Raw genomic sequence first — 11,893 nt, 5'->3', positions numbered from 1 at the left:
GGTTAATTTATATATAAAATGGGGGCTCGCCCTGGCTGGGTGGCTCAGTTGGTTAGAGCAGTGGTCGGCAAAACTGTGGTTCACGAGCCACATTCAGCTCTTTGGTCCCTTGAGTGTGGCCACGAAGTTTCAATCCCACTGTACGTGCACGCCCGCATGTGGTATTTTGTGGAAGAGCCACACTCAAGGGGCCGCAGTTTGGTGACCACTGGGTTAGAGCATTGTCCATATACCAAAAGATTGTGGGTATGATTCCTGATCAGAGCACATACCTAGGTTTTTTGTGTGTTTAATCTGTAGTTGGGATAAAGAGCGAAGGCAACCAATCAATGTTTCTCTCTCACATCAATGCCTCTCTCTCTCTCTCTCTCTCTCTCTCTCTTCTCTCTCTCTCTCTCTTCTTCTTCCAATAAACATATCCTCGGGTGAAGATTTAAAAAGTTAAATAAAACAAGTGCCTGGCATATAACAATGCTCAACTAGCAGTTTTATAGTTGTATTTTGTCACTACAAATAAATGAGATCTCCTATGTAAAACATGTATCAAAGAGCCTGGCACATAATAGGTGTTCAGTTGATGTTAGCTCCCTTCCCTCTGCCACATTGATGGGGTTGCTGGAGGCCAGAGCAGTGGCTTGCTCACCCTGGTGTCCTCTCTCTGGCTTATGCTCTGCCCATATGAAGAGCTCAATGAATGTCTGTTTCTTAGAAGTAAATTGATTGCTCTTGATGACATGGTCTCTTTCCTCAAGTAGCCAGTGAGTCATGCCACTTTCTCCTTCCTGTCTCCTCTCTGGTTCTATTTCTGACTCTCACCAGTGGAAAGGGAATCAATGTTCATCAAAAATGATTTTTAAAAATAAAAGAGAGGGAGGGTGATTTAGGGGCTACTTTTCTTAGAGCACAGGGCTGTGAGGCAGGATTGTTGTTTCCCATCTTGTTTATCTTTTAGTAAAATAATAACAACAATGTCAACAGTAATAGCAGCAGCTACTATGAGCTTTAGTGAGAATCTACTGTGTGCCTGGCACTCTGCCAGGCTCTACCAATACGTTATCTCTCATCCTTACACAACCACTTCAAGGTTGGTCTTATTATCACCACTTCACCGATGAGGAAATTAAGGCTTAGAATTAAGGCTTAGAAAAATTCAATAATAATGAAAATGATAAATTCCCATGTTTGAATTCCTATTATGAGCTAGATACTTTAAAAAATCATCTTATTTCATTGAAACACTCTACAAAGTAGATATTATTATGTCCAGTCAAGATGTGAGGAAGCTGAGAATTAGAGAGATGAAAAAACCAAGCTGTCCAAAATCACATAGGTGGTGAATGGCAGAGTGGGAGTTAGGCCAAGACCTGCTCAACTCTTACACTCATTCATTCCCTTTCTCTCTGGTCATTTTCTACGCTTTGAGGGAAACTTTGTGTGAGACTAGCTGCAACAGCTTTCGGCAGGTTGAATGAGATGGAAGTGACATATGGTATGAGTCTCATCCACTCCTGCTGGGCATACCCTGGGGACCTGCTCTTATTTATATAAATATTAACATATTTATATTTAATTGATTTCTGAAAGGAAGGGCGAGGGAGAGAGATAAAAACAACAATGATCTGAAACACTCTACAAAGTAGATATTATTATGTCCAGTCAAGATGTGAGGAAGCTGAGAATTAGAGAGATGAAAAAAACCAAGCTGTCCAAAATCACACAGGTGGTGAATGGCAGAGTGGGAGTTAGGCCAAGACCTGCTCAACTCTTACACTCATTCATTCCCTTTCTCTCTGGTCATTTTCTACGCTTTGAGGGAAACTTTGTGTGAGACTCTAGCTACAACAGCTTTCTGCAGGTTCAATGAGATGGAAGTGACATATGGTATGGGTCTCATCCACTCCTGCTGGGCATACCCTGGGGACCTGCTCTTGAGGCTGACTCTGGAAGTACCAAAATAATAACTGATGCGCATCAGGTATTTACTATGTACTAGGAAATGTTCCGGGCATTTTAGATAAAATAACTTTCTTAATCTCCATAATAACTTTATGAAGCAAGGTATTGCTATTATTCCCATTTTTATAGAAAAAGAAATTAAGGCCCCAAAAGGTAAATTTCCCAAGGAGGGGATTACATAAGAGCATGAATACCTGGAGATCATGATCACTGGAAGCCATGGTTCATGGGTCGATGCTCAACCACAGAGCCATGAGAGCCGAGCTGGAAGCCATTTTAGAGACTGCCTTCCATAATCACAGTTGGTAAGTGGTAAAACAGGAATTCATACCCAGAAGTCTAATTCCAGAAACCATGCTCTTAACATCAAAACTATATGGGCTTTTTGTTTAACAGCGGTGGTTGAATCCCTACTGTGTGCCCTGCTCTGTGCCAGGCACTACTAGGACTACAGAGATGAAACTGATTCCATGTCCAAGCCTATTTAGTATTGTATGCCAGGATTTTAAACTAATGGGGCATCAGTTGGTGACAGGACTCTTCTGTCAAAGAGCTGGGACACAGGGCCAGGCTCCAGGCAGAGATGGGGGACTAGAAACTCTCACAGAGAAACAGTATAACACAGAAGAGTTAAGACCTGGTGGCAGTGTGGTTGCTCAGAAATCCTGCCTGGGCCACTAGATCACCAGTCTGGATGGAAGAGTGGCTTAATTCTAAACCCTAGAAGACAAGATTTAGGGTCTGACCCTGCCTATCTGTGGGAGGAGTCTCATCGGTAGTTCGCTGAGGAGCTCTGGAAGCAGAGGCAAGGGCATGGGAAAGGTGGATCAAATACGACTGCACTGTTTCATAGGTCCACACACAGAGCTTTTATGTAGATATGGCGAACTGTGAATATTTCTCTGAGCCCTGCCAGAAACATCATTGTTATCTTTGATTTCTCATCTCTTCATATCTAATTTTCATATCCAATCTGTCACCATGCCCTGTAATTCACCTCTTAAGTACCTCCTTTTTAAAAAGTTATTGAGTTTTAGAAAGAAAGAGGGAGGGAGAGAAACATCAACTTATTGTTCCACTTATTTATGCATTCATTGGTTCATTCTTGTATGTGCCTGACCAGGGATTGAACCCACAACCTTGGTATATTGGGACAACACTCTAACCAACTGAGCCACCTACCTGGCCAGGGCCCTCTTAAATATCTCTTGAATCTGGTTCTACTCCATCCCATTGCTACCACTCTAGTTCAAATCCTGATCAGGTCTCACCTGAACTGCTGCAAAGATCTTCTAACCAGCCTTTCTGCTTCCCCGGTCTTCTCCCTTCACTCCATTCTCCACATCACAGCCAGAGTGGCCTTTCTAAAATTTAGATATAATCATGTTAATCCCATGCCTCAAAAGGTGACGTCCAAACCCCATAGCACACCATTCAAAGCTCTTTCTAGCTTCATCACTTACCCATTTCGTATTGCCCACCGTTCCTGAAGTTCTTTTAGAGTACTCACTGACAAGAACTTTTTTCTGCCAGAAGCATGAAACAGACTGTAGAATCTCAGGGAAGGCAGGGGCGGCTGGGTGGGTGGGAAGAGATCAACCAGAGAACTTGTATGTATATATGCATAACTCATGGACACAGACAATAGAGGGGTGAAGGCCTGGGGTTGGGGGGTGAGGGCAGGCTAGAAGGAGTCAATGGGAGAAAAAAGGGGACATAGGTAATTCTTTCAACAATAAAGATTTTTAAAAAATACCTCTCCTTCACTTCTCTGCTTGGAAAATTTTTTACCTGCTTGAAAAATTCTTTAGAAAAGTCCCTGTTGTCCTCCTTCTATTGACAAATAAGTATCTCCAGGCAATGCTTTTGGGCTCAGTACAGATTCACCTGTGGGAGTCATTATGCTGTCTATCACATTTCCAGTTCCCCTCCTGGGCATATTATAGGATTGCACTTTCTTGGCTGCTGGCATGTGACTTGCTTCGGCCAGTGAAATGGGAAAAGTGCAAGTTTTAAAAGCCAACACGTGAGCCATATACTTTCTTTTCCTCTGGTAGCTGCTCTGTCAGTCTTTATCCTTGAATAAGGATGACAAAAAGCAGAGCACCCAGCCAAACCTGAGTGGATATGTAACAACAGTGAAAAAGAAAAGCTTGTTGTTTAAGCTGCTGAGGTTTGTGCTTGCTTGTTACCGAATAACCCAATCTGTCTTAACTGAACACTATCTCTGTTGACAAGCCTTCCATAACCACCGAAAACCACCACAAGTCCACCTTGACTAATTTGCCTCATACATTTTCTTTTTTTAAAATTTATTTATTAACGTATTACATATGTGTCCTTCGTATCTGCTATACAACCAACTGAGCTACCTACCTGGCCAGGGCCCTCTTAAATACCTCTTGAATCTGGTTCTACTCCATCGCCATTGCTACCACTCTAGTTCAAATCCTGACCAGGTCTCAGCTGAACCACTTCAAAGTTCTTCTAACCAGCCTTTCTGCTTCTACTTCTTCTCCCTCTAGTCCATTCTCTACATCACAGAGTGCCACACAGTACTAATTACCAGTTTGATTTGGTCTTTGTAACCTCTACACTTTTACTGAGGCTTCCTGAGGGCAGGGATGGAGCTTATTCCATTTTTTAAAATATATTTTTATTGATTTCAGAGAGGAAGGAAGAGGGAGATAGAGATAGAAACTTCAATGATGAGAGAGAATCATTGATCGGCTGTCTCCTGCATGCCCTCTACTAGGGATCGAGCTCACAGCCAGGACTGGGAATCAAACTGTGATCTCCTGGTTCATAGGTCAATGCTCAACCACTCAGCCACACCTGCTGGGTGCTTATTCCATTTTTATGTCACACGAAGTATAGTTCATGGCCAAAGCAGTATACTGTATTATGTGTAGGAGTGTGGCAACCCTAATCAGTCAGCTTATGCTGGATGTTCAAGGCCACTCTGAGCGTGGGAATACTAATCAGGGTGTTCAAGGCTAATGTACCATACACAGGTGCAAAAGCAAGAATGCAGACACTGCACAGGCATGCCCTTCTATAACCCAAATAGTGAGGTCACTATTTGGCAAGAAGCCTCTCTTGTCTAAGTTAGTATAAAGTACTGTATGTTAAGAACCAGCCAGTGTGGCTGGCTCCTGTATAGCTCCTATTCTGGGGGTTGCGTTGTGGGGAAGACGTGTTACAGACCAGTAGGTGCTGACTGTTTTCCTAGGATGGCTCCTGTGTTTGCTACTGCATTAGCAAGAATTGCTTTATCTAATGGCTCCGTAGTAGCAATGGCTACTTGGACTGCAATAAAGCCTCTCTTACATACCCACGACTTCTCATGTCTTCTCTGTCTTCTCATGCCCCACATCCAAGGAGGTCCAGTCCCTGGCAGAGGGACTTGGACCCAACAGTTGGCATAGTGGAGTAGGATTCAACGAGTGAGTACTCCAACAAGGAGTCAGACAGATTTGTTTTGAATCCCAATTCTGACATTTAGTGGGCAAATCGCTCTGGAAAATGGAGTAATAATACAGGGTTTTTCTAAAATGTGTAGATAACAGGTGTAACATCTGTACAAATAATGGCATGCTATAATTATGATTGTTCCCATTATTATTATAGATGGTGTTCAGGAAGTGCTTGTGAGTGAATCTTTCATTGATTGAGGGGTAGTGGAATGTGCATTGGATTTGGAATCGTAAATCCTGGATTTAAGGCATAGCTTTTGTCACCAGTTTGCTTTTTTTATATTCTCAGCTATACTATGGAAATACTAATAACACCTACCTCACAAGGGTTTGATAAAATTTAAATGAGCCAATATGGAGGAAATGTTTTATTCATGCCCTAGCATCACACATTCTAAAACTGTAAGGAAACAGAAGATTGGCTGGCCCCTCACGTGCACCGGGTGGACATTTGTGAAGCAATCTATTGTGCTCCAGTGACATTTCCAACTGGACTGTGAGATGCTTGAGATAAATAATTGTCTTAGTAATTGTTTTTAGTAAAAATGTGTATTTCTCCTTATATAAGAATAGTACATGCTTATTGTAACAATAAAATTACATGAAGAAAAATAAAGTTCTAGTAATTCTTGTCTCTGTACATTCATTTTTGATGTATTTCTTTCCAGTTTTCTTCTCTGCAGATATACTTACAAAACGGATATCATATCACACGCATTGTCCCAGGTCATTAAATTGTCTTACAAAAATAAACATATATAAAAATCTTATAGTTGAACCATTCTCCTATTGTTGAATATATAGTTTGATGATACTTTTTCACTGTCTAAATAAAGTGGTAAAAAACATTTTTGTGATTAGGTATTTGATTTTCCAATTTTGTAGGAAAAGTTTTTAGGAGAAGAAATTCTGGGTCAAAGAGTACAGATATTTTTAATGCTCTTGAGACTTTCAAGGTGATTTCCAAAAAGATTGAACCAAGTTCCACTCCCATGAGCAGGTGTGAGGTTGAAACTTCTCACTATATCCTCATCTATAATGGGAATTATAATTAAAAATAAGGTAAAAATCATTTTTAACACTTTTTAAAAATTTAAATTCTTTATTGTTTAAAGAATTACATAAGTCTTCTTATCCCCCCATTGACCTCTCCCTGACCGCTCCCACCACCAGCACAAGCCCTCACCCCACTACTGTCATGTCCATTGGTTATGCTCATATGCATGCATACAAGTCCTTTTGTTGATTTCTTGCCCGCCCAACAACCCTTCCTTCCCTCTTAGGTTGGATGGTCTGTTCAATGCTTCTGGCTCTATTTTTTTTTTTGAGGTTTGCCCCTTTTGTACATCTTTTAAAAAATTTTTTTTATTGATTACGGTATTACAAATGTGTCTGTATCCCCCCATTGTCCCCTCATCCCCCTACTCTTGCCCTCAACCTCACCCCCTATTGTCTGTGTCCATCACTTACGCTTATATGCGGTTTGAGCATCTGATCGATGCTTCTTTGTCTCTAGATCTGTTTTTGTTCATCAGTTTATGTTGTTCATTATAATCCACAAATGAGTGAGATCATGTGATATTTACCTTTCTCTGACTGGCTTATTTCGCTTAGCATAATGCTCTCTAGGTCCATTCATGCTGTTGCAAATGGTAGGAGTTCTTTCTTTTTAACAGCAGAATAGTATTCCATTGCATAGGTGTACTGCAGTTTTTTAACCCACTCATCTGCTGATGGGCACTTAGGCTGTTTCCAAATGTTAGCTATTGTAAATTGCACTGGTATGAACATAGAGGTGGTGTCTATTTAGGTCCTTTGCCCATTTTTTGATTGGATTGTTTATCTTCCTTTTGTTAAGTTGTATGAGTTCCCTGTAAGTGTTGGAGATTAAACCCTTATCAGAGATAACATTGGCAAATATGTTCTCCCACGCAGTGGGCTTTCTTGTTGTTTTGTTGATGGTCTCTTTTGCTGTGCAGAAGCTTTTTATTTTGATGTAGTCCATTTGTTTATTTTCTCCTTAGTTTCCATTGTCCTATGAGCTGTATCGGTAAAGATTTTCCTATGACATATGTCTAGTATTTTGCCGCCTATGGCTAAAACCTTTTTAAAAAATCCTCACCTGAGGATATTTCTTCCATTGCTTTTCAGAGAGTAGAAGGCAAGAGAGTGAAAGGGAGGGAAGGAGAGAGAGAGAGAGAGACATCGATGTGAAAAAGACATATCAACTAATTGCCCCCCACATATATCCCGACTCGAGGGTGGGGAGCAAACTGCAACCCTGGTATATGCCCTTGACCAGGAAATGAACTCATGACCCCTCTGTGTGCAAGCTGACATTCTAACCAGTTAGCAACACTGGCCAGGATGGTTAAAACCTTGTACAATAAATATTAATTTACATTTCTTCTATGAATTGTTCATTCCCCTTGCTCATTTTTCTGTTGGGATTTTAATTATATTCTAATTAATTTCTACGAGGATTTAAATATCATTTGATTCTATTCAGCAAATATAATACAAGACACGTAATAGGTACTCTTATTAGTTAATTGTTCTGGGGACTTTTTAGGAACAAAAGCAAACTTTCTAGGACGCTGACTCTTTCTTTTCCCACCTAGGACACAGCGGGGCAGGAGCGGTACCGGACCATTACCACAGCCTATTACCGTGGGGCCATGGGCTTCATTCTGATGTATGATATCACCAATGAGGAGTCTTTCAATGCTGTGCAAGATTGGTATGAGATTCATTCATTCATTCACTCACTCATTCATTCATTCATTCATCAACCTGTTCAAGAAAACCTAAAGTGTGGTTTAGGCCTTGTGCTATGGGCTAGAGAAATCTGGGTGAATTAGATTGGCTCCTGTCCTCAAGGAATTCACAGATGAGATCAGTAAACAGGCAATGAAAATAACATTGGACAGACTGAAGAGAATCGCCGGGGCTGTGGGAACCCAGTGGAGGGCTCTGACCCAGCTTGGGGAGTCAGGGGAAGTGTCCTAGAGTTGCTGACATATGCTGCAAGTTGTAAGATGAGCAGAAGTTAGCCAGAAGGGTGAACGGATAAGAATGTTCTAGATTAAAAATACAGATATGCAAAGGCAGAAGGTAAGTGCGAGGACAGAAAGAGCAGAGATCATGAAGGATTTTGCATGCTGGGGTAACAAGTTTGGAACCAAAGGTTCAGATGAATGTTTTAGAAAGATCATTGTGGGCACAGTAGTGAGTGAATCCACATACTGCTTCCCTATCAAGTTAATCCTGAGCAGGGCTAGGGGTCCAAGAGCACATCCAATTCAATCCAAGTTGATAAAGACTCTACTCACGATGGAAATCAGCCCATCTCCCCAGTGGTACAACCTCTGAGCAACTTACATCGTTCTTCCTGGAGCATAACTCACACCGAGAAGGGTGCATGGGGGTAAAGACAGGTTGGAGGGAGGGGCCAGGACCTGATGCCCCGTCCATGGGAAGGATGAGGATGGGGGAAGGTGGGACATCTGTGCTGTGGCTCTTCAGAATCAGAGAAGCTGAGCAGGCTGGGCACAGGGCAGCAGTGCTGGCTCTTTGTTGGCCCAGAAGTGATGGCTGAGTGAATTCCATCCTTTGTGGGAAAGACTTCTCACCCTGAAAGAAAAGTTTGGTGGTGGGATCAGCTTTGGGAGCAGCAGGGTCAGTGATGGATCCAGTTTGTAGTTAGGATTGAATTAGAATTAGGGTCAGTGTCAGGGTAGGGTCATAATTTTAGATCTGCTTCAGGATTAACCATTTTCTGACTTACTCATTCATCAGACATTCACTGTCAACTTCTCTTGGTCTGTGCTCTTTGCAGGGGACTGGCACCCCAAAGATGAATAAGCCTGTCCCTGCCCTCAAGGAAGGACAGATACATTCAGGCAAATGTAACAGTAGCCACAGTGAATGTGAAGGGCAACGAAAGGGGAAGTAATCATTTCTACCTGGTTGGTTGGTTGGTTGGGGACAGAGTTAGGCCCATCCCCACAAAAAGATGTCTCCACAATATAAGGGTCCTATTTTATCCCCTCTTTCAAAATGTTGTTTCTAATTATAGAAGTAAAACATACTTTCAAAATTTGAAAAGTACATAAAACTATTTTTAAAAAGTTTCATAATCATTGTACATAAAAGAAAGCACTGCTGACATTTTGGTTTCTGCAAATAATCATGATGTAAGGTTTATGAATCACAGGGGAGGAGGGAAGGCTAGCTGGCCCTGGGGAAGGCTCCCAACAGGAAACCTTGGGCCTTTGAGACAAGTTAGTGTGGGGAAGGGACTCCCAGGACAGGCAAAGGCACAAGCCATGGAAAAGCATTTGGGGGGCGGAATGGGTGAGAAGGTTTGTAAAGTGGGAGGAAGAGTGATGAGGCTGGAGAGATGGGAGGTGAATGGTCTTTAACGCCTGACAGGGATCTAGACTTCATTGCATGGGTAGTGGGGGAGAGAAAACTTTTAAGAAAGGATATGGTCAGATAGATGGCTTCACACCACAGTCGTGGGCAAACTACAGCCCGCGGGCCGGATCCGGCCCGTTTGAAATGAATAAAACTAAAATAAAAAAGACCGTACCCTTTTATGTAATGATGTTTACTTTGAATTTATATTAGTTCACACAAACACTCCATCCATGCTTTCGTTCAGGCCCTCCGGTCCAGTTTAAGAACCCATTGTGGCCCTCGAGTCAAAAAGTTTGCCCACCCCTGGTTTAGAAAGAGCTCTCTGCCTGCTGAGAAGAGGGGTGGGCAAATGCATTAGAAGAGGGCTCCAAAGAGCTAGGTAAAGTTTGCAACCTGGGCTCAGGGATCAGCATCTGTGACAGCTAGTTGGGGCAGGTATGTCTCTGTCCTCAGTTGAATTAATTAATAGTAACTTGGGTGTTGCTATTCCCATGGAAGGGAATCGGTTTCTTCAAGCTTCACAGAGCCCTTTTCAGCCTGGGGTGTGTGTGTCATTAACATGGTCGGTCCTCTATCTGTCGCTCTTTAGGGCTACTCAGATCAAGACCTACTCCTGGGACAATGCACAGGTTATCCTGGTGGGAAACAAGTGTGACATGGAGGAAGAAAGGGTTGTTCCCGCTGAAAAGGGCCGGCTCCTCGCAGAGCAGCTTGGTACGTACACAACACATGTGTGTTCATGTTTGTGTGTGTGTGTGTGTGTGTGCATGGAAATGTGACATTGGGGAGGTTGTGAAATACATACATAATAGAGGCCTGATGCACGAAATTTGTGCAAGGGCCTTGGCCCCAGCCCCGGCCCGCCACCGCCACCACAGCCCCTGCCCGTGGCCACCACCACCGCCCGGGGCCTCTGTCACAGCCCCCGTCTGCTGCAGCTTTGTCTGGAAGGACATCCAGTAGGACGTCTGATCTAATTAGCATATTATGCTTTTATTATTATAGATGTGCTCTATGTATTGTTTTATATTTATGTGATGAACATATATAGCTTTATGTTAGGTAATTTATGATTATATGCATATATTTTGTTACATTGAATATATAAGTAAAACTTAAAATTATGAACACTTTTTCACCAGCTCCTTTCACAAAAGATTTAAGGTGTTTTATAAAATTCATCATAGTACATTAAAAAAAAATCTAAATAAGTGAGAACATTGGAGCAAAGAAAAAGCAAGGGTAGGAGGTAAATAAGAGGAAGCCTGCAGTGAGATAAGTATGTATATTGTAAATTCTTGGGGATAAGCAAGAGTTGGGCCAAAATATTGGCTTTGAGCTTCCTAGCAACCATTGCAAAGAAGGAAACATAATCAGTTACATGGTTCAGAGATGGTTCTTAAATTAAAAACAAACCTATTATTCCAGAGAAGCGCTGCTCTTCATTGGCAACTGTAGAGCAGACTCTCTATGCGGCTGTGATAATGTCCTCCATATCAAACAACTCCACAGTAACCATAGCATGGAACATCACAGGTTGTGTCTTACACTTTCTCCCAATGTAAACTGACCCTTCCTCACCAAAACATGTTTCACAACAAAAGTCATTGTTTGAAGGGAGGAAACAGTGTGGCTTTAAGTATGCAGCTCAGTAATGCCCTGGCTTTTTCCAAGGTTAAAGTATCTTGATTCTTGTGTTCCCTTGAGACCCAGGTGCCTTAGGTTTGTCTCAGTGGCCCTACAGGAGGACCCCTGCCAATACTTGCTTAAAATAGCAACTTTTTCTTTTCTTTTCTGTATTGGGCTTTAATGTAAGATCGCCTTAGAGCAGCGGTTCTCAACCTGTGGGTCGCGACCCCTTTGGGGGTCGAATGACCCTTTCACAGGGGTCGCCTAAGACCATCGGAAAACACATATATAATTACATTACGATTCATAACAGTAGCAAAATTACAGTTATGAAGTAGCAACGAAAATAATTTTATGGTTGGGGGTCACCACAACATGAGGAACTGTAAACCACTGGTCTAGAATGAAAG

At 42.1% G+C, this 11,893-nt stretch overlaps 1 protein-coding gene across 1 annotated transcript in view; it reads left to right on the top strand.

Annotated features, from left to right (window-relative positions):
- The window catches only part of RAB3B (RAB3B, member RAS oncogene family), a 62,163-nt gene that overhangs the window by 37,603 nt on the left and 12,667 nt on the right, over positions 1-11,893 (top strand). Inside the window, exons 3-4 of the mRNA XM_006768310.2 lie at positions 8,054-8,172; positions 10,444-10,568. Coding sequence (XP_006768373.1) covers positions 8,054-8,172; positions 10,444-10,568 — 244 coding nt within the window. The remainder of the gene's footprint in view (positions 1-8,053; positions 8,173-10,443; positions 10,569-11,893) is intronic.

Source organism: Myotis davidii, unplaced genomic scaffold (genome assembly GCF_000327345.1).
Source record: "Myotis davidii unplaced genomic scaffold, ASM32734v1 scaffold79, whole genome shotgun sequence".
Classification (NCBI taxonomy): domain Eukaryota; kingdom Metazoa; phylum Chordata; class Mammalia; order Chiroptera; family Vespertilionidae; genus Myotis; species Myotis davidii.
Note: the sequence above shows the minus strand (reverse complement) of the source record. Positions and strands in the feature narration are given on the sequence as shown.